This window comes from Arvicola amphibius, chromosome 15 (genome assembly GCF_903992535.2).
Source record: "Arvicola amphibius chromosome 15, mArvAmp1.2, whole genome shotgun sequence".
NCBI lineage: Eukaryota > Metazoa > Chordata > Mammalia > Rodentia > Cricetidae > Arvicola > Arvicola amphibius.
In genome coordinates, this window is record NC_052061.1 from 25,189,569 (window position 1) to 25,213,089 (window position 23,521).

General features: G+C 44.4%; 1 protein-coding gene across 1 annotated transcript; it reads right to left on the minus strand.

The window, feature by feature from the left end:
- Positions 1-377: 377 nt before the first annotated feature.
- Isx (intestine specific homeobox) lies at positions 378-16,502 on the minus strand. The gene is made up of 4 exons (XM_038312330.1): positions 16,205-16,502; positions 3,110-3,261; positions 1,286-1,402; positions 378-614 (listed from the first exon to the last, which is right to left on the minus strand). The coding sequence occupies exons 1-4, from the start codon at positions 16,500-16,502 to the stop codon at positions 378-380; spliced, it is 804 nt and encodes a 267-aa protein (XP_038168258.1).
- Positions 16,503-23,521: the final 7,019 nt, after the last annotated feature.

Consider the following 23,521-nt stretch of genomic DNA (forward strand, 5'->3'; position numbering starts at 1 on the left):
AGGGCTCATCTCCCCAATGCAAGGGAGAAAAGAGTTCTTCGAAAGAATCTGTTACAGATGAGGTACAGGGGGTGTGACTGACCAGCTGGAGGTGGCACAGCCATTAGAGAAAGCACAGGGGGGAATGGAGAGTGGCTTATTCTGGAGTTTATCCCCAGCCCTCAGGCAGCCAGGCTTCTGCACTAGGAGAATGACTTGGACTGGTGTGTTGTCTTTTGCTGCCATGCCAATGCAGTCTCCAATAGCAAGCTCTGGGTAGCTTCCCGGGCTGTGTGTGGGCCATTGATGGGTTGTGGGGGGATTTTCTCTGAGGTCCAGGGTTGTCTGCTATCACTGAGAGAGTAGAGTAGCTTGCTTGGGAAAAGAGCAACCAGTCCCTATGTTGAAGTGGCACAGATGCTGCCCCACTTGGGGTATGGAGGTGGCAGGATGAGGGTAGGAACACAAGGCTGTTGGATAAGATAGCCAGGCAAGGGCTGCAGATCCCATGGGTGCCATGGGACAAGGGTGATCTGGGCAGGGAACCAGGCTGAAGTGAGCTGAGTCTGAGAGTGTGGGTAGCAACCCGTGGGAGGCACCAACATGGGCAGAGCAGTATGTGTCAGCACAGGACCCTGTCAGGAAAGATCAAAGGGGACCGATGAGTCCTAACCTTGACCAAGAACTGTTCTTGCTGCTTCCCAGGTGCCTTCATGATTCAAGAAGCTGGTGGTGGGTAGTGTGGCAGCTGGTCCTGCAGTCCTGGGACTTTCAGCATACCTACCTGAACCTAACCTCACAGCATGGATAGCAGCCATGTGTCTAGGATTTCACCTCACTCCTCAGAGAGTCACTTCTTCAGTAGCAGACCATGAATAGAAGATTCTAGGTCTTAGTCACTTCATCCTGGTCAAAACTTTAGTACTGACCTCTAAGGAGCAAGGTGCCTTTTCTATGGCACACTGTGATGTGGGATTTGAACTGAGATTTGACACTGGGCAGTCTACTTTAGAGCTGACTGCCCAACCCCTGTGTTCTATGCTTTACCCTGTGACTCTTTTTTTGTGAACTGTGAAGTTTTGTACAAGTGAGAATACCACTGTCACTCAAAGGAAGAGCCAGCTAGTGAGATACTTGTTCCAGATCCCCTCTTTTAGGCATCTCCTTGGGCTTCCTATTTCTGGAAGGATTCGCATTGTGCTCACTACTGTAGGCACCTTCCCCAGGGCTACCTCACAACAGGGCTGGGGTGAGATGAACCCAGACGACTGTCCCTTTAGCACCACTTGAGGACTGAGCCACTCACAACCATGTCCATGTTTGAGGGCAGGGTCAAGCTGGCCTCACCAGGCTGCTGCGATGTACTGATGCTTCCAATCTTTTCCTGCTTCCTCCTCTTGGCTCTCTGATTCTGGAACCAGATCTGCAGTCAGGGAAAGAAAATGGATATGTGTCAAGGAAATACATTCCAACTACTAGCCCCGCCTCCCCATCTGGTATCTTCCCCCAAATGCAGAACATTAGCATCCCCCAAAGAATGAGCTCTTCACAGTTTATAAAATCACATTTTGGGAGGAGGACTTCATTGCATGTTGAGTCTGGAGTCTTCAGGGAAGAGACCAGGGTAACAGGAGTTGGGGACATGCATAAGTGAGAACTGAGAGGGTTTGGGTGGGGTCTGTGGTCAACAGAGCTTGAAGATCTTAGGGCCTGCTAACAGCTGCCTCCTGGAAACAGGAGCCAGCGTGTCAGATTCATCAGTCTCCAGCCTCCAGCATGAAGAATCTTGATTATCCTTCCTTCTTTCTGTTTCTTGAGGGCTGGCATTGAGTTCGGGAGTGCTGAGGTGAGGGGGGAGGGAGGAAGTACGTAAGACAAGCCAAAAAAACTCCCTCCCTCCTCCTTCCACCTCACTCACCTCCCACCCTCCCTCTCTCACTCCCTCCCCCTTCCTTCCTCCCTTCCTTTTCTTTTTTTATGTGAATGCTTTTGAGTTTTTAAATGCCGTGCAGGCCATCTGTGGGCTGTCTTCCATCAGCGGGCCACCAGTTTGCAAACCCCGTGGGCCACTTGGCATCTATAGGTTGAACACTGGCAGATCTCTGCATTCCTGGGTGCCCTGATGGTCTCTGACATGCAGCCATTTGTACTTGGTGATTATGGGGAAGCAGGTGTTGGTTTCTAGACTTGATGGCAGATGCAGGTGTTATACACAGTTCCAAGTAGGAGGAATTTAGCCAGACTAAGACTGGGCTGGGCTCTAGCCAGAGGAAGAGAGTTGAATGGAACGTGGTACATTGGGCTGGACCTCTATTTTGGTTCTGAGTAAGAGCAAATAAGCTGCAAGTTTTTGTTTTTTTAAAGAATGATGTCGAAGTCTCTGTGTTCAGAGAGAGTGCCGGCAATGTTGCTGTGAGACAGAGCAGAGCCTCATGCCAGCCTGAGACTTTTCTAGCAGAGCGTGGTGGTAACAAGATGGCAGATGTTAGATTAGGCGGTTAGTATAGAAACCCTGTCTCTGACCATGAATCCTTGCTCTGTCTGCTGCTCTGCTTCCACCAAGGAGATAGAGGTGTTCTTTAACAGGCTGGCCAACAGTGCCCTGGTAGCCACGCCTGTCATTCCAAATGTCGGAGTGGCCCTCCAGCTGAGAGGGATTTGCACAGTTTTAAACCATTGAGAAAAGAAACAAAAAGAAGAATAATATTTCCTGACACTGGCAGCTTGTACAAAAATCAATTTTCTACACTTGTAAATAAAATTTGGTAGGAATGTCACCATGCTCACCTGTTTCTTCCTTGGCTGTGGCTGCTTTCAGGCCACCATGGCAGGGACAATGGCCCTCTCTGACAGTGACTGTGTGTCTAGCAAAACCCAAAGTGATTTCTCTTAGTAAAAATGTTGGTTAACACCAGTCCTCAGTTGCTATGGCTGATAGCATGGATAGGCATTAGAAGTATGAATGAGCAGCTGAGAGGGGGCATGGAACAGAGATGGGTGGAGAGCATCCCAATGGAGAGATTCTTATTAGACGAGGGTAGTCTCATAGCCTGAAACCCAGGAGATAAAGTTGGGGCAGCCCTGCAGGGCTGAGGGCCCAGCAGGAAAGTGGGTGAAGTGGTCACTGTACCTGTACTCGAGCTTCAGGCAGGTTGATCCTGGAAGCCAGCTGGGTCCGGACATGGATGTCGGGGTAGTGGGTGAAGTGGAAGAGCTTCTCCAGTTCCTGTAGCTGCTCCGTGGTGAAGGTGGTGCGAACTCTCCGCTTGCTCTTTCTTTCTTCTGTGGGAGAAAGCATGCAGGTTGGGTCGTGTTGCTTCATTCTCCAAGCCCATGGCCACTGCTGAGCCTTGGTCCCTGGCTCCTTGGTGGTGGGGGCTGCAGGCCCCTGGCCCCTTGACTTTATTTGATTGCCTCAGACCCTTTGCCTGCTGGAATGAAACAACTTGTTTCCCTGTGTCTTAGCTACTCTGAGCGTGAGACAGGGGAGTGGGTTCTGGTGGCTGCAGCTGAAAGATCCGGAGACCAGAGCACCATATAAGCTTTCCCTGAACACAATAAAGTTGGCATTCTTGTTTCAAGAATGACCTGTCTCGTGCAGGTGCTGCACTATGGGCATAGTACTGTAGTACACATAGCACAGACAGACGCTACACCTTGGAATTGGAGGTTAGCAGCAATGTATTCTAGAACCCCCTCTAGGCTAATCCTCTTCTCCCCAGTGAAGTCAAGTTAACCTTCTAGAAAATTTTCTGATTCTGTGCCTTTCTTCTGTTTAAATGTCTTTAAGGCAAACCCCTTTGTCTTTAATGAGAGATGGCAAGCAGACCAAACCCATCCTATTGTATTTTAAAATAAAGTTTTATTGAAACAGAGCTCTATGCATTTTGTATCATCTCTTACCAATTTTGCATTACAATGGTGGCACTGAATCATTGCATCTGAGAGCATATGGCTATAAAGACTGAAATAATTACCATCTGGCCCTTTACAGAAAAAGTATGCCAACCTTGTCTTACGTAGTGCAGGTCAAGCATGGTGGCCGCACAGCCCTGCCAACTTATCTCCAACCCACCTGACTAGCCTCAGTTCCATTCAGGTTTGGCTCTGCCATTTATGGGGCCCAGCACAAAATGAAAATGTGAGGGCCCCTGTTCAGAAGAGTCCAAAGTCTTTTCCTTTATTACCTAGATTGTCACTCTCTGTCATGGGATTTATTTGTTTATGTGTAAGTATATGTATGTGTACATGCCTGTGTGTTGTGTATGTGCAGGAGGACAAAAGGTGCTCTGTTCTGTCATTCTCTGTAATATTCCCTTGAGACAGGGTCTCCCACTGAACTTGGAGCTGGCTTGGCAGCCAGAAAGCTCCAATGATTCTCCTGTTTCTGTTCCCAAGCGGGTTACAGCTGTGTATATAGATACATCCTGCTTTTCTACATCTGTGCTGGGGATTTGAACTCAGCTTCTCATGCTTTTACAGCTAATGCTCATATCCTCAATCCTCGTGGTGACTTTTTAATTTTGAGGGAGGAGACAGATTAAATGAGAACATTCATGGGGTATGCTAGTTTTTCCAGGGACCTGGGAGTTATCCCAAAGCTTTGAGAGATTTGACCCCATCCTGCAACTTGGTACCTGACTTTGAATATCCTGGAAGTTATAACTCAGCCAGCCCCTTTCCAAGGTGGAAGGAGGTGGGAGCAGAGGATGGGAGGCAAGAGCCCATCCTAGGGCAGCAGCAGTGGGAAGAAGGAATTGATGGATCCATGTTCTGATATTCTAGCCTTTGCTTGATGCCTCACTAGGCTCCTTCTAAAACAAATTCTAACCTTTGGTAAGGAGTTCAAGAGAGTGACCCTATGCATTCAGCTCTACCTGTGGGACCTCCCTCTAGGCACAGGTCTCTGTGGAACCATGGTGGTCACTCGTACTGGCATACCCAGCTCTACTGCCCTCACTCTGCCAACCTTTGTACCCAGACTCATTCAAATTGCTCAGTTGTAGCATATCCCATAGCTGTTTTCCTGCAACAGATGATAATTTCTGGGACAGACATAATTCTGATTTATACAGGCTCTTTGGGACATAAATTCAATCTTAAAAATATTTATATATTTTATTCTTTGATCTTTACTTGCCTTTGGGTACATAGGGTCCAAGGATAGACATCAACTGATGGGCCTCAACACAGAAAAGGCTCAAAGTAAATATGATAGAAATAATATTTCCTAGTGACAAGTAAAAAGTTAGAAGTTATTAACAATTTCATAATAATTAGTACCTATGGTCTAATTATTAACTGTCCTTCTTTTAGATGAAAGAACAAACCAGTGATAATATCAAAGCAAATGTTTGAAAAGAGAAGCAATTAGAAAGGGTTTATACCTAGAGAAATAAAGTGGTACTATTAGCATCATTATTCTCACAATGATGGACATATACCAAAGGAACAAACAGATACAACGAGCTTTCATAATTAATAAATGTCCATGTCATTATTTGTGAGCTGGTGGCCCAAAGAAAAATATGACTACATATGCACAGCAGTCATACAAAAAAAGTACTATGTACACTTTCTTCTCCCAGGGAGATCTTTCAGAATGGGAGATTCGGCCGCCTTTATACGTTCGCCACTCAGAGAGCCAAGCAACAGTGGATGCCGGTGGAGTGACCAAACTCTGTGGCCAAGGCATCTGAAGATAAAGCTGCAGTAGTCTTAATTGGACCAGTTACAGAATGTAGAAAAAAAGCACACAAACTCTCAGCCCAAATTGTCTTCACTTTCAGATGAGGATAGAGTCTAGTACCAGGGAAGACTCAACACTCATGCTTGGAGGACACAAACACTGGGGAGGCAGCTTATATCTGCCTCCTTTCTGGACAGCGTACCCCTGGAAGGCAGGAGGCTCTCAGATTAACCAAGTAACCAATGCCCAGAGAGCATCACCAATATTTGTTCCAAATGAATAGCCTAGAGGATAGAGGACACATTTTTATAAAATACACCTGAAATTTTGTAGAACATCTGTTGTCATGTGCCACATAGATGACTGATGAGAGCTGACGTGCTTTAAAAGGAGAGGAAGAACTGGGAAATGCTGGCAGTTTAATAACTGAAAAGATCCACTAACATTCCTCTCTTCTTTTACAGGGGATGATGCTTGTCACAGGATGGTAGAAACCACACCACAAGACCTGAGCTCGTTCTGGTTAACCTTCACAACTTGAGAACATTTAATTTACTCTGTACTGTACTTGCTGTCTATAAGGTGAGTAGGAGAGGTGTTGAATCATAGATGACCAAATACAAATCCACCCTGACCAGATTCTGCAATCCTTCTCCCCAGGGATGCTTGCCTGGGGACCTTTAGTTGATGAGAAAAATGGCATGTGCATGTATGCACTGTGGGGTGGGGATTGTAAGTGAAGTGGGGGTGTGTACTTCTCTTTTTCAGAATCAACCATGTTGTTTCCTGTGTTGTAGGAATGAGATTGCATGGTCCATGCATCCCTAGTATACCAACTTTTATTGTTAATCCACTTTTAAAATCTCCTCAATTTGGCTTTTTACTCCACTCTTTTGACTTCACAAGTTTTTTAAGAATGCATGCAACGAGGACTAAAGTATCATCTCCCAATAGCTTTTGTGCTGCTTCTTATTGCATCTATTTATTTGTGTGTGTGTGTGTGTGTGTGTGTGTACATGGACATTTGCTAGGGAGAAGATATGGAGGTCACAGAACAACTTGTGGTGGAGCGGCTTTCTCAAAGATTAAACTCAGTCATCAGGATTGACGGCAAGTGCCTTTACTTGCTGACTCTTTTTTTTTTTTAGCCATTGTGGGCCATCTCTGGTAGAAATCTCACTTCTACCATCTGCTTCCTACCTTTCCAAGTCTACCCTGCTTTTAAGTAACAATAATAATAACAAAAACAACAACAATAACAAATTTATTATTGGACAAGGTCTTATGTAGCCAAGTCTGGCTTCAAATTTAATATGTAGTCTAGAAAAATATTGTATGTCATTGGCCTTGAGCTACATGTGCTCTGAATGATTTTTTTTCCTGAGGGATGATAATGCGATGGTGGTAGGAATGTTCAGTCACTCTAGTGATCCTTCCTAGAAAAAAGATCGTACCTAAAATTCACATGCATGGGGACATGGAGGCTGAGTTCCAAATGGACCTGCTTAGCTCAAGATGTCAAAGCCCTTTTTCAAGACTGGTTGTGGTTCTTGAGATATCAGTAGTCAATGCTGATTATTTTCTTTTTATAATATGACTATTTCTTTGTCCTTATATTTATTGTGATTTTTCGTATAGCTTTTTTTACAAATAGTATATTTGATTATATTCTTTACCCTTCTAATGCTGATTTTTATTTTACTTCCCTTCTTGGGAACAACCTCAAACCAGAGAGACAAAAGTGGTAGTGAGAAAACTCTAGAGATGAGGTCACTCACTCCCAGTGGCTGGGTTCTCAACTAAGGTTAAGTCCATTTGGGAGAGACACAGATAGACTTGAACCCTAGAGTCAGGAAAATAATTTAGGACCAGAGGCTGGACATCATGCAGAAAGATCAAAAATGTGTTATCCAAAATAGCAGCTGGTAGATCAAAGTGGCTATTGAAATAAGTAAAATAGAAAATTCAGCTGCTCAGCCATGTTATCCATAGCAGAACAGCCAAGTGTAGTGAGGGGCTACCATTTTGGACTGTAGTTGTACAACATAACCATCACTGTGGAATGTTCTGTTTGGCAGCTCTTTCTCACTGAACTGTCTGCTGGATTCTGACAAAATTGTATTCTGGGCCAAGTTTTGTGTTTTTTTCTCCATTCAATATCATATATTTGCCACTAATCTCCAGAAAAGGACATATGAGATTGGTGTGGTGCCAAATTTGATGGTCTCAGAAGAATCTGAAGTAAAGACTTTGCCATACTTGCCTCTCTACCTGTGTCTGGGAAGGAGGGGGCTGTTAGCAGTAGAGATTGTGTCAAGATTCTCTGGGGTTTACTCAGAGTCAACCTCACCATGGACTACACGACTACAGGGAGGGTGAAGATCAATGCTTTAACTTTCCCATCTTGTGCTGATAGAGGTTGCCAGAGGCCAGGAAGGTTGTTGCCAGGTAATTGACCATAATCCGTCACAGGAGACGGAAGCAGGTACCAGAGGAAGAGCAGTGTAAGCAGATTATGGATAGAGGAGAGACTGGAACATGATGCAGCCCATACATTTTTGGATCCTCGGAGATTTCTTTATCAAAGCATTGAAAATCTGAGCCCACCAGGGAAGCTGTTCCAGGCCTGGGATGGAGTCCTTTACAGATGCAAGAACCGGACATTCTGTATCTCTGCTCTGAGAGGATTAGGAATCATCAAGCCCCAATTTTACAAGCAGGAAGGGTCACTGGTAGAGAGTAAAACAATCCTAGGGTTCCTGGTCCAGGCCTAGCATCTTCTTACCAGGTTCTTGGCCATTTTGATCTAGAAGTTGCTATTTTGGACAACATATTTTTGACCTCTGTGCAGGATATCCAACATCACGAAGCCCATGACTCCAGCTCATCTCAGCAACTCCATTTTTGAGATGGACAAGAACACCCGGGGCAGGGAGAGGTGGATGAAGGCAGCCAGGACAGCTACCTCTTTCATGTAGCTCTTTCTGGCCATTGTTAATTCTGGGAGGTGTGAATCACACTTCAGTGAGTCTTCAAAGAGAACGAGTTAGCAGAACTTAATTAAAACTGAGCCATTTAATACATTGATTATAATAAATACACAATTTGTGCAGGTGATTAAGCCACCTAATTATAAACTGATGTTTTGCTCTCAACTCCCTTCCCTGATTGTTCCTTCTCTGCGGTTTGCTAATTGGCCCTGGCTGTGCAGTTAAAGGCCTGGGGGTGTGTGGGTAGGTGACATGAATGGGACAGAGAAGAGAGGAGAGAAGAAAAGGAAGGGAAAATGATGTGGGATTCCCCTCTGTATGCTATGAATACCATTGGTTAATAAAGAAGCTGCACTGGGCCTATTGCAGTGCAGAATAGGGAAAGGCAGGAATTTCAAGCAGATAGAGAAGGGGAGAGCAGGTAGAGTCAAGGAGAAGCCATGTAGCAGTGGCAGGAGACAGACACTGGACAGAACTTTACCAGTAGGCCACAACCATGTGGTGATACACAGATTAATGGAAATGAGCTAATTAAGATATAAGAGCTAGCCAATAAGAAGCATGATGTAAAAGCCCAGCAGTGTTGTAATAATACAGTTTCTGTGTGATTATTTTGGGTCTGAGTGGCCAGTAAATGAATGAGCAGCCCTCACCAACAGATTGGTGTGCCAACATGGGCTGACTATACCCACATAAAATCTGAGAGAGTTTGAAAAGAAATTCTAGACAAAACCAACAAACCAACCAACCAACCAACCAACCAACCAAACAAACAAACATAAAACAGAATTTAGTGCAGCTTTTTGGTACCTGAATTTTTCCCCATGTGGGCTCTGTTTGATGGTGGCAAGCAGGGGTGCTGTGGCTCCTTTAAGACAGGTCTTCTTGATTCAACATTAGCAGCCAAAAAAATTCCCATTAGGTTTCAAAATGGTGGCTTCCTGGTTTGTGCTAATTGCACAAACAGTTCTGGCTTTTTCAGGATGCTGAACACTTAATTGGGGTTTGTGAGCAAAGTGCTACAACTTGCTTAAAGCAACACAGACCTGCTGCTGTGTGTCTGGAAGTGAGGCTGTGAGCATGACTCACAGAGCTAGCACTGAATGGGCCTCTGCCATGTTGGACTGGGTGGATCCAAAAGGCAAAGCAGCCTTAGTCCTGTCAGAAAAGGATTACAGATACACAATAAAGACAGATTAAATGAGAAAGATCTCTACATCGGATAAATGTATGTAGGCTTAGGAAAGAGAAGAAAAAGAATATAAATAGTTATAATAGGAAGTAAATGATTTTTTTTAAAACCAAATCTTTAAGGAGACAGAGTAAAGACAGTCATAGAGTAAAGGAGTAAATAAAAATAAGCCACATAAAAATGGAACATACACAGAGAGTCTGGATTATGTATATTGTGTTTTCTTTGAATTTTTTGACTGCAGAGAGATATTTGATTCTGGGGGCTGCTAAGCTAAACCAACATATATACTTTAAAGATATCTTAACTTCAAAATTTGGGTCTAATGATATGTTGCTTTGGAAAAGAGGTTCTGCTTTTGTTTTCACAGAGGATGAGAACCTGTGGATTCCTTCCAGACTAATATGGTTCAATAGAACCCTCTGAAAGGTCTCTATAAACCCCTAAAATTACTTTACCCAATAAAAAGCAGGAAGCAGTTTGGAGAGAACTATGCCCAAATTCCCCAATATTGTTTGTAAATGTTTGTTTACATAAATGGGAATATGCTATAAAGATAAATACTTGCATTGGTATGGATCTTGGGATATTGATACAAATTTAAGGTCAATTTTGTTATATGTATATTTATGCTTTTGATTAAGGTGTTGTGTTTGTGCAGCTCATTTAAAAACATAATATATAATTAAGAAAAACAGGTTACTAGATAATCATCTATAATAGTCAAGACTGTAGTCATGTTAGTTACGTTTTCTAGATGTACAGAGATATATTTCAGAAGGATAGTTATTGTTCAAACCTTTCAAAGACTAACATAATTTAAAATGTTTTAATAACTTAGGACTTTTCATGACAATGAGACACATCTGTTCCTGGTACACGAATCTACTTCAAAGAATGATGGGCACTGAAGAGGCTCCTTATGGAGTTGGTTAGCCATTTGAGCAAGAAACTGCTTTTGCCTGGCTATCTTGATGTTATGCAATATGAACTGATCATGCAAGACCCACAGAAAAATGATTGCTGAACTTGCCTAAGGGTCAGATGGCCCTTTGGGATTCCTGCTTCATGGAAGAGTCTGCCAGATGTTACACAGGACACAGAAGAAAGTGATTGACAAACTGCCAATATAGGTGGAACTGTCTTTGAAATTTCCTACTTAATGAAAAAGTATGCCAGACATTATTTGGGATGCAGAAGAAAGTGACTGACAAACTTCCAATATAAGTTGAACAGTCTTTGAAATTTCCTGCTTCATGAAAATGTCTGCCAGATACTATGGGCCTATAGTCTGAAGATGGGTGCTCCAATGTTACAGAAAAACTTTGGGTGACTGTTCAGGCAGCAAGATGTCTGTCAATTCTAGAGTTTTGGAAGTTGCTTACAATGCACTTCCTGTTAACTTAGGTAATATATTCTTCTGGAGTTGAAGAATAGATAGTTATAATTATAGTTTTTCTTAGTTATAATAAAAGATAAAATAGATATAAATATTGTAAATGAAATTCTTGCTTGTTACCTGTTTTGTTATATGTAATTTTACTAGAAAGGTTAAAACCTTTCTTTTTATTTAGACAGAAAAGGGGAGGTGATGTGGGATTCCCCCCTGTATGCTGTGAATACCATTGGTTAATAAAGAATCTGCTTTGGGGTAGCCTATTGCAGCACAGAACAGAGCAAGGCAGGAATTTCAAGCAGATAGAGAAGGAGAGAGAAGGCAGAGTCAAGGAGAAGCCATGTAGCTGCTGTAAAAGACAGATATCAAATACCAGATGGAACCTTACCAGTAGGCCACAACCATGTAGCAATACACAGATTAATAGAAATGGATTAATTTAAGATATAAGAGCTAGTCAATAAGAAGCGTGAGGTAATAGGTCAAGCAGTATTGTAATAATACAGTTTCTGTGTGATTATTTCTTGTCTGGGTGGCTGGGAAATAAACGAGCAGCCTCTGGCAACAGGAAGAGAAAAGAAAAATGAAGGAGCATAAGATAAAGGGGGGAGCAGTGAAAGACCTGTGAGAGGTGTGATCCTGCCCCCAAAGATATGCCCAAATTCAAACTCCTCTTAACAATGAATGGGATTTTATTTGGAAATAGTCTGTAGATATAATTAAATTAAGACTCTCAAGATATGATCATTCTGGAGATAGGGTAGACATGAATCCAATGACTGGTGTCCTTCAGAAAAGAAGGAGGGTCTCTCTGTCTCTCTCTGTCCCCCCATGCATGCCTAAGCACACATACACACACACAAACACACATGTGCACGTGCACACATGCATAAACACACACACACACACACACACTCATGCACTCATGTATAAACACACACACACAAATACACACAAGTGGGAGGGAGGAAGGACTTCTATCACTATGGAGGCTGTCAGAAGCACTCACAGACAGGAGAGAGGTCAGGGAACTAACCAGAGGGAGCGGAGGAGGAGAAAGTAGCATGGGGAGGAGACATGGTTTTCAAAGGCTGAAGGTACAGGGCATCTGAAGGGAGGAAAGGTTCAGAAGTACATATCTTGTGCATAGAGCAAGAAGGTCTGAATGAATGATGGAGATGAATGGAGACACAAGCAGGTCAGGTGTGTGCAGAACCTTGAATAGCCCAGTAACGAGGCAGAGGCAGAGGCTGAGCAGCCAAAACATGAGGACCAATGAACCTACTGTCTTCTTTTTGAAAATAAAGTTTTATTAGAGCACAAATATATCTATGCTTTTCACATTGTCTATCGGTGTTTTCAACCTCCATGGTAAAGTAATTGTGACAGAGACCATCATTAAAGCTTAGAATTACATTATTATCTTTTGCAGGAAAAAAAATCTTGGTGACCCTTGCTGTACGATATTCCTCAAACACCCAGAATATCACTCTGCCCAAGTCAGCTCCATCAGACAAGATAAGCACAAGGTAGCACTGCTCCATGTGAATCTGGCAAGAACTATCTCTGCAATTGGCCACAGCTTGTTATATGTGGTGTTATTCCTCTTTACATCCTTAGTTGCCTTCCTGCCAGGGGAACACACTTACTGCTTCTTCACCAAGGAAGCCAACAAACAGTTCATGAGCAGGGGAAGGGATGTAAGAAGATTTTGCAGAGGCTGGGTAGTTCACACAAGCCTCCTTTTCTCCTAGGGCTAGGGTTTCAGAGGTTCACCAGTGGGCTAGGCAGAGATGACATCTTCCTTTTCAGGCTCTGAGTCTCCAGTATTGAGAGAGGTTTCTTCTTGACTGGCTTTCCCTTGACTTTGGAAGGTCCCTGGGTGAAACCCAGGTCTCTGAAGAGGGCTAGCTTCTCCCAAGAGAAGTAAATGGTGGTTGAGTCCAATATCCTTTCACAGGTTTCTACTGATTTGAGATCTGAGAGGGTCCCAAAGGGAATGGACCTTAGTCCTTGCTAGGAAATTCAAGCCATGGGCAATACCCTGGATTGGCTTGGGAGCCTGGGTGACAGGTCCGGTTCTGGCTCTTTATGAACTTTAGATCTGAACAGCCCATTTTACCTCTTGGAGTTCCAGCCTCCTCAAATACCGTGGACACCAGATTCATTTCGAGCTTCTAGATTACAGATCTGTGGCCTTGCCTCAAGCTGATGTCACTATCTTAGACACGGAACCTGAAATGCCACAGTTAATCCAAGCTTCTTACATGGTGGGGGTAGGGGTGGAATTGGTTATTTGCATGGAGCTGTGACTATAAAACTTGACAGGAAAAATCCATCTGGTTCATAGTTTCAGAGGTCTGTAGTGCACAATGGCAGGGGAGGCATGGAGGAGCAGCCCAGGACATGAGACATCACGAGCTGTTTACTTTGTTGTAGGCTAGGTACAGAGTGAAAGAGAAACTTGGGGCCAAGATATATCTTCAGAGACCCACTTAGTGGCTACTTCTTCCGGGAAGGCCTTCTCTACTAAAGGTCCCATAGTTCTCAAAATAGTCTCACTAGCAGGGAACAAGCATTCAAAACATGAACCTGTGGGGGAGGTTTCAGATTCAAACCATCACTGAAGGTTAAGTCTACCAGCTACTCCATGGAGTACTGTACATGTAAAATGGAACAGTAAGGGGCCTGAAGCTTTGCTGCTGCCCTTGGATACTGCCCTTCTGTGCGGGGGGGGGGGGGGGGTGGGGGGTGGGTGGGTGGGTGGGGAGTTCTGTCCCGGAGTAGGGACAGAACACAAGGAGCTTAAGGGCAATGGCCAGCCACCACATCCTGAGTTATACCCAGGGCTCCTCAGATGGTAGAGAGAGACAAGGGTGGTTGACAGGGTCTGCCTACTAACCACCTTGCTCCTTCCCACATGGCATTGTGACTGGACTTTCTGCATAGAGGAAGTCTTTGCTAGGGAAAAAATGACTCCCATGGCCTTCTTTTGGGTTTTCCAATAGCATGTCAGAGCTGGGAGGAACTGTACGGAGATCTCTCTCTGCTCTTTCATGTTACCTTTGAGGAAACTGAGGCCCAGATGAGGAAGTGATTTGCTAAAAGTCCTCCTGTGCACTGACACCGTGTCTGGGCTTAGTAGTCAGTGATCTTGAGTCCCTTCCGTGTGCACCCAGCCCTGTGTACCCAGCACATCCCAGACATCTGCAGCCACCTTTGTACTTGCTGCCACATTGTTGCCTGTTTGCCCTATGTCTGCTTCAGTCTTCTTCATCTTTACTTTGTGTTTTTGCTCAAATGCACACCTTTGAAGAGAGATCCTTCTGTCCTGACCACTACCAGTTAATCCGCACTATTGACACCATAGGAAGCTAGGGTAGTAAGCAGTAACTCCAGAACTACTGACATAGTGGCTTTTCATCTGTGAGTAGCCAAAGTCATGAACTGCCAGAGGGACCTGCTCCAAGGGTTGGGAAAACTTTAAACTATGACCATAAATTACTTCCCTTGCATGGCCATAGGCCTCCAGGGCTCAGGGCTAGTACTAGCTGCTTATGCAGTTTTTGTAGGTGATTTCTCACCTTTTGTTAGGTTGGCCTTCTCTGAAGTGACCATGAACTAGAACAAGGAGGAAAGTACTAGCTCAGGGCACCCTCCAATGCTGTGGTTGTTATTTTGGCCAGCACTGTCTGGTGTCTGCTCTGGGCTTAGCAGGAACATACAAACGGAACATACTAGAATCTTCAGTGGAGGTTTAGAAAGAGCAGTCTCTTTTAGCTATCAGTAGCAGTGGCACCTCCTCTCTCTCTGTGATGGGGAAGGTGGCATTCATTTATACAGGTGCAGCAGATGAGACCCAGGTTAAAACTCCCAGTGAGCTGGCTTCTGTGAATTCTTAATTGACTGGAAGATACCAGCGAACTTCTGAAAGCTGAGCCCAAGCCCTTTTCTATCAGGAAACCAGCCACCTCCCCTGCTGCTGGTGGCAGCATCTCCCCCAGCTGAGCACAGCTTCTGTAAGGAATCTCTGTGGGAGACTGGCTGGGGGCGGGACTCTGTGTGGGGAGGTAATGTCATTAAGGAACCCCTGAGCTTCCTGCCTAGCATTTTCTTAGATGAAAGGGGTGAAAACAGGAAAGACCAGGGTCTGGTGTGAGATACTCCAGGCTCACAGACTTGTGACCAAATGGCCTTTGAGACTTCATAAGCACTAACATCCCTCACTCCTATTACCTGAGCAGCTTCACAGAGTAAAGCTGAGATCAGAGAGAACAGGAACTTCCCTAAAGTCACACAGCAGACTAAGACAGGTTGGAGACACCCTCTGCCGTCCCAGATTCCACAGCAAGGGGTATCCACTGCCCTGAGTGAATGCTGACTTGAAAAAAAGCTGAAAACTATCTGGTCATTTATGTAGGTGTATGTCCTTGAGAAGCTACAGACTTGGGTATGGGGAATCTATGAGGACCAGACCCTGGCAAAGCTTCATCTACTAGAATCCATGCAAGCTGATGCAAACTGAGCTCAGCTCATGGGGAGAATGTGCTAGGGGCAAGGTTTTGGGTGTGCCAGGGCCTGAGTTCAGCTTGTGGCTTCTAGTTTTGTAACTTGGTGACATTGTCCACCGCTTTATCAGCCCAGTTGCCGTAATTTCTGCCCAAATGAAAGGACAGTACCTACCACTTCATCAGTGCAGGGTGAATGTGACTGACAGTTCCTGGTCATAGCCTGGTCAACAAGAGTAAGCTCTATGGCCCTGCATTTTTCAATCGGCCGAGCCAATGGGCTTCTGCGCTCTGAATAGCACGGTTCTGATTCAGACTGAAAATCTTAAAAAGCATCTGGCCTAGACCTACTATCACTTTGGATGTCACAGCTCCTTGTTTTATTGATGAGAACTGTCAGAACCTCCCCAGAGCCCTCGGAACAAAAGCGAATGACCAGAAGTCACTTACCTTGGGACTGATCCTGTGGGGGCCTCTCTAGCCTCGTACCTGGGGTTGCTGTCTGTCTGGAGTCCTCTTCTCCTACACTTTGCGGTCTGGGTGTGTTTCTTCTCTCTGAGGGCCTCCTCAGGATAGCGTCAATGGAGAAGGACAGGCCCAGCTTCTCCCGAGCCTCATTGTACCCTGAACTCTCCTTCTCCATGTCCCCGTGGATTGTAGGGCCTGCCTTGGCCTGCCCCGAAGCCAGCTGGGAGGGACACTCTGTGTGTGCCCAGGATGATGCCAGCAGAGGGTGGTGTACTTTCATCCTGGAACTCCTGGGGACTCGGAGGGCACACAGAGGTGGTGTTCAGGGATCCTGATGCTGTGTGACTCGAGCACGATCCCTTGGGCACAGGGACTTCCATGGACCTCGGACGCCTACAAGATCAGGAGTGGCTTCCAGCGGAAGAGCTGACAGCTGCTTGTCCTGTGTCCACAGGTCACATTTGTCACCAGACAGAGGTTCAGTTTTCCAGAGAGGGTCTTGGAGGTGATGCCATTCCCAATCAGCAGTCACTGCTCAAGGGTAACAGAAACAGAGGGAAATGATGCAGAATTGGTAGGGAGAGGTCTGGAGCCAGCGTCCACCTTTGTCTTCTTTTCTGACTTGTGTCCCCTTCCTGCTGACCTCAGATAGTCCCTGAGAGGCTGGGGTGCCACCTATGGGCCCTACGTGGCCAAGTGAGCCCTGAGCCTCCCTGTGACTTGAGGGGCCTTTGTAAATGCCCTCTGGACTTCCTCAGATCAGCTTCCAGTCTCTAGAATGAAAGAAATTTCCAGGGCCCATGTGCCTTTGTAGATCTTCAGGAAGGGTGGCGCTGGGTCACTAACACACTGCGCCTGGCAGTTTTCTTCTATAGACCTCAGGCCTGTGTTCTGACTGCCCCCTGCACACCTCCCCCCGCTTTGGCTGCTGTTGGCTCCGTTCTATTCTCTCCCTGACCTCCAGTCACATACTAAACTCTTTAGCCACCTGCTTCTCTTTCGTTTGGAGTTCTTTCTACTTCTTTCTTGCTTGGTCACCCTTTACCTGTCTCTGAGACAGTCCCAAAGTGTCTTTGTCCAATAAACCCCAGGCTTGGAGCTGACAGTCACTGCTCTATCTTGCCAGGAATTCCGTTCAAAGGATTGTGTGTAATAAAGGAGGAGGGTTGGCTGATAAGGGGAATAAGTCCCACCCCAGGAGATGGGATGGGATTCAGGTGTTGGAGCAGAGAGCTGTGGGAGGCAGCCAGGATTGGAGGATAGATACAGGATGCCACGCAGAGGTGTAGTGCCAGAGAAATGGCCAGGTGGGACAGACGAGCAGAAGGTGTGGGAGGAGTGGCCAGGCCCAGTAAAATGCGTTTATACGCTCAGGCTTAGGATCGCTCATAGGATTTGCAGAGGCTTAGAGACTGAGCCAGGGTGTGGTGGCGAGGGTCAGCTCTGGGTAGTCCCTCACAGATTTGTGTTCCTTGCCTTGCATGGAAGACATTCTAAAACCCGTAGGGAGCATGTGGAGAAATCAGGCTCAGACCAGAGGGATACAGGGGATGGGAGGAAGGACTTGAGGACTCCCCTGGGAAACCTCAGGCTGTTACAACAGAGTGACTGGTTTCATCCAGGGTTAGAAGAAGGAGGTGGGGCTGGCAGGGCTGAGCTGTGGAACAGGCCAAGTGGTCCTGTGTGCTGGAATCTCGGGGTTAGCTGGGAAAAATGAGGTTCCGCAGTGATCTAGGGGGTCACCCTTGGAAGTCTGATGAAGCAGGGATTTTCTGACAACGGAGCCACTGTCTTCTGATTTAAGGGAGGGGCGAGAGCAGAGTGGAGAGGTTAGTGAGTCAGAAGTGGAAGTGGTTTATGGAATGTCTGCTCCTGCTGGTGGGCTGCTGAGTCATGTGACTAGCTCCTCTGGTTCCTGGTGCTTTCCTTAAGCACTCAGAAAATGATTGGCATTTCACTTCTCTGTCCTCATCTTGACTTTAGGTTAATATTTCACACGGCTCAAGTAAAGGGTATGTAGAAGCCATGTGTTAATGAACTGTAATCAGACAAATGGACAGTTTGCTTACATGAAAGTTAAATTTATGCATCTTAATCTAATTAGGCCACAGAAGTATATATAGTGTGACATATACTTCCATTGTTTTATTCTGCACCGTGTAGGTAAGTGTTGGGAACGCCCACAGGCTGTGTCTCCAGGTTATTGCCTATTACAGAGCTCAGCGAGTAATTGCCACCACTAAAACCCCGAAGCTGCCTCCAAATTCAACACTTCTGGTTTCAAGGAAATGATACCATTTTTTTTTGCAACTATGCTTTTAGATAACTACTTAATTGTTACATAAAAGTAAATAAATGAATAAACAAGCCAGGCGAGATGGAGAAGGATGAGCATTAGGCACACTTGCTGCCTTTGCAGAGGATCTACGTTTGGTTCCCAACACCCACGTGGCGGCTCACCACTTCAACACCCATTCCCCCAGATCAGATGCCCTTTTCTGGCCGGTCAGTACTGCACCCATCCATACAAGCACTCACATACACTATAAAAAACAAGTCTTAAGGAAGTCTGTATGCAATACAAAAGTATAAAATAGACACCTTACGATATACAAATCAAACTGTATTTGTGGTGGAAGAGTTTGTAACATGTGTTTGAAGATGTCTTTCCTTTCCTTCTATTTAATAATTAAAGCATGTCTTTGAAGCCACTGGTCAGTGCATGTGTACACAGAATAATCCATGAATTAGTACTAATAAGAAATTTTCTAGTGTTCTGTTTAAACTGGATCTAACCAGCCAATCATTTAAATGCTTCAGCGAAGACACAGGAAGTGCATCTTATATTTTTTGGCTTTGTACAAAGTTATAACCACTTTGTTTTTGGTATTTAAAACTTTAAAAAAGGTAGAAATGAACCAAATATGTCAATGAGTGTGGAGATTTAGAGATTTGGTGGTTTTGCATTTTAAAAAGAAACAGCTTCCTTAAAATCGCCTCAAATTCTGATGGAAATGCTTACAGAAACTGGTAACAAAGACCTAGAGAAGCAAGTTCAGAATGCTGATTTACTTTGGAAGCAGATGGTGTTCTTTTAAGACTAATAAAGGTGGACAATTTCCATTCAAGTGAAGTGGGCTGTTTCAAATACTTGAGACTTCCAATAAAACTTTTCGAAAAAAAATGTTTTTTTTTTTTTTTTTTTTTTTTTAAAAGAGCTAAGTGGATGGGGAGAGCAGCTCAGTGGTTAGAGCATTTGCTGCCCTGGTGTAAGGATCAGTGTCTGGATCCCCTGAACTCATGTAAATGCTGCATGAGTGGGGTTGTCCACTTGTGATGCCAGCCTTGCGGGGAGGAGACAAGACATCCTCAGAGCAAGTGCCTAGCAAGACTAAACACATTGGTGAGATTCCCTTCAATTAACAAGATGGGAGAGCCATTGAAGACAATCCTTCAGCCTTGGGCTTCCACACGCACATCTATGCGCACCCACATACGACGCGCCCCCATACTTGCAGAAGATGTGCACATGCATGTACATACACACACCAGAAAATCCAAACAAATGGAATGAGTCTGTTTCCATTGACAGCAATGTAGTGCCTATTAAACAGTGATTCAGAAATAAACAATTCCCAGAATTGAAACATAGGCTTATTTTAACAGTCTCTAAATTTACTCTCAGTCAGTAGTCCAGCAGTTTCTCCTTCTCAATACAACACAACACAGTACAGTACAAAACAACGCAATACAGTATAATACAATACAATACAACAAAACAGTACAATACAACATAACACAATACAGTATGACACAACACAACACAATACAATATAGGATAGTTCAATACAATGCAACACAATACAGTACAATACGACATGACACAATACAGTAAAATACAATACAACAAACAGCACAATACAACACAATACAATACAGTTTAGTACAATAGAATACAGTACAATACAATACAACACAACACAATATAGTACAATAAAACACAATACAACATAATACAGTACAGTGCAATACAATACAACAGTACAATACAACACAACACAGTATAGCACGAAGGCAGAGTCCCACAGAGGAAAGTCCCCACTAAAGAGGACATCTTGCCAGCCAGAGGTAGTCAGAGGTGAAAGGAGGGCTTCCAGTTTATGAGCAGTTGAGAGATTAAAAACAGAGAGGCAAGGATAATGTTCTTTGGGCTCAGGCTCATGCCAGGGTCTGAGTACTCACTGTTCTCTTTAATTCACTTTATAGCTCTAACACTTAGGTGTTATTGAGACTACTTTTACAGCTGAGGAGATATGTCGGAGAGGTGGAGTAGAAGAAGCAAAGCTGCACAGCTAACCAGTTGAAAGTGCTGCGTTAAACCCTCACACTTGGTTGTCATCCTCAGAGTCCATCGGCCGCAACCCTCTCATTTAACGGTGGAAGAACTGAGTGGAGGAGAGATAAGTGATCATTGTTGCTATACCTGAGGCACGGTGGGGCCATAAAGAGTTCCTAAAGCCAACAGTTACTCATGAATTGGCAGCTCCAAATGAGAAGTATAAGAAGTGAGCTTTCCTAGACATGGAAGTAGTGTACATAACATTCTTGATCGGTTCCAGTTGTTGTTCCTTGGGGGAGCCCTTAGTTATGATTGTGCATGTTGGTTGCTTCCTTTGATTTAGTCTTTCTGTATCCTGGGCATGCAATAAATATGCTCAAGCAACAAATAGCTCAAGTTGCATTTTGCTGTTTGCTAGTCAAGGGAGGTTCACCTGGCTTTGGCCCTCAGGCCTGCTGGGTGGTAACACTGCAGAGCACAGAAGCACTTCACCGTGACAGGGAAAGGTGAAGGGTGGGACGTGATGCTTAGAGTTCCCCCCAGGCAGCACAGTGCTGTGGGCAGTGTTGTGGACAAGTGCCCTCTCACCTACTGGACATCAGGGAAAGGGAGGCGCATGGATCTGGCAGTAAGATGTGGCCAATTTGCTTGGGCTGTGTGCATGTTTGGGAGGCAGCGGGCCTCAGCTTGAACTCTGCAGATGATCCAACGCCCTCTCTGGAGGCTAAACAAAGGGGGCTTACTAGCTCACAGAGGGAAGTGCATAGGTGGGCCGTGCAGGCTGGGTTCAGCCAGTCACAGGAACACGCGAAGGCCAGGGCCTTTTCTTTCTCTCTTGCCATCCCCAGGAGGCTGTTCTATTTTATCTAAATAAATTAAAGCATTTATTTAATTAAAAGATAAAATCATATATATTTATGATATACGACAGAATGCTTTGGAATATATGTGGCATGGAATGGCTGAATTGCACTTAATAGAAACAGTTCATACATTTAGTATTTCTATGATAAGAACATTTAGAATTTATTCTTAGAGATTTTAAAGATTACAATACATTTTTTCTAAGCCAAGGTATATTTTTAATTGGTATATATTTTTGTACCCCGAGTTAGGACCTCCAAAGACCAAACAACCAGATCCAAGGCAAAAGCAAAGAGCCTTTTTAATTGTGAGTTTGAACCAGCGTCTCTCACCCGTCAGGCACAGCAGTTGAGTTGCAGAGACCCTGGGTGACAGGAGAACAAAGCATTTATTGGGATTGGGCAAGCGGGAGATCTGTGGGTCAGCAAGTTACATAGTAACAGCCTCAGAATTGGTGCATCTTTGGACTGGGAGTACCTGTTCTGAGTTGATTTGTCAGCCGCAGCTGTGGAAGGTTGCTGCATTTTGAAAACATCTGGGGACCGTTACTATGGTTACCACATTTTTCCCTTATCAGTAAGACCTGGTCAGAGCCCACTAGCTAACTTCTGATTGGTTCCTTACCATAGAGAGGATATTTTGTAGTTGACCCCAATAGCTAGGGCAAGACCCAGGGAACCATATATCCTGTTATATCCTGCTGAGTCAGGAGCCTATATCCTGCTGGGTCTCTCCTGCAGGCAGTCATGGCTGGGAATGGCCAGGGCAGGGGTCTGGGCAATAGCTTGGGTTCTTCATATATTTTTATATAAAACAACTTTTCAGTATTTTCATACATATATACAATGTATTTTGATCATATTCACCCCTCTAATCATCCTTCCCTCCTCTTGCTACATACCTTTACTGAGACAGTCCTCTTTCTACTTGAAATCCAGACTGTGTGGATGAGCGGAGACACGTCATATCTTTCTGAGTCTGGCTCATTTTGTTTGACATGGTGATCTCCATGTATATCCATTTCCCTGTCAGTGGCACAATTTCATTCTTTTACATGACTGAATTATACTGCACTCTGTAGCACATCACATCTTCTTTATCCATTCATCCACTGACAGGCATCTGTCCTGATGAGGAATCTTGGCTGTTGTGAATGGAGCTGTGGTATTTGTATTGTGCCGTATATACTATATAATACATTGCCTATTTCTATTTTTGGGTGGCTGAGTAAACTCCACAGTGGTTTTCACATTGGCTTCACTGCTTTGCACACCTATCAAAGTGTAGAGGGTTTCCTTTTTTCTTCTTATCCCTGTTTTCTTGATAATAGCCATTTCAGCTCAGGGGACATGGGTCTGACTTGGATGAGGCGTAGTTTTGATTTGCATTTCATTTTGGGCTAAGATAGTTGAACATTCTTTCATGTACTTACTGGCTATTTCTATTTTTGAGACCTGTTTGTTCACTTAATGTGATGTTCATTTACTAGATGGAGAACTTACATTGTGGATATTTAATTTTTGAGTTCTTTATATATTCTTGAAATTAGATAAATATTTTAAAAAAGATTTTCTTCCATATGTAGGCCTTTCTTGACTCTGTCCATTGTTTTCTATTCTATGTTGTCTTCTTAACTTCATGTAATCCCAGTTACCAGTTATTGGAATTATTTACTGAGCTATTGAAGCCTTTTTCAGAAATTCCTTGCCTATGCTTATTTTGAAGTGTTTCCCTTTAGGAGTTTCAAAGGTTTAGATATAACTGTGCAGACTGAGTATCCTAGTTACCTTCAACTCTCACCCAGGGTCATCTGGTAAGGGAGTCTCAATGGAGGGATTACCTATGTCAGATGAGCTCATGGTGGCACCATTCCCTGGGCAGGTAGTCCTGTGCTGCAAAAGTGAGCTCCTAAGCATGAGCCTGTGCACAAGCCAGCAAGCAGCATTGCTTTGAGGCTTCTTCTTTGTTTCTGTTTGAGTTCCTGCCCTGACTTCTCCACTGATGAGAAGTGACTTCAAAGCACAGGCTAGATAAACCCTTCCTTCCACTAAGTTGCCTTTTCTCGGTGTTTTATCACAGCAGAAGGAAAACTAGAA

What these genes read in the sequence shown, in the direction of transcription:
- Isx (XM_038312330.1), bottom strand. Translation starts at nt 16,502, where the DNA reads ATGAAAGTACACCACCCTCTGCTGGCATCATCCTGGGCACACACAGAG. An exon ending in TGCCTGAAGCTCGAGTACAG is followed by an intron (nt 1,403 to 3,109) that starts GTACAGTGACCA and finishes CCCTGACTGCAG; the next exon opens with ATCTGGTTCCAGAATCAGAG. An exon ending in CCTCAAACATGGACATGGTT is followed by an intron (nt 615 to 1,285) that starts GTGAGTGGCTCA and finishes CTTTCCTGACAG; the next exon opens with GGTCCTGTGCTGACACATAC.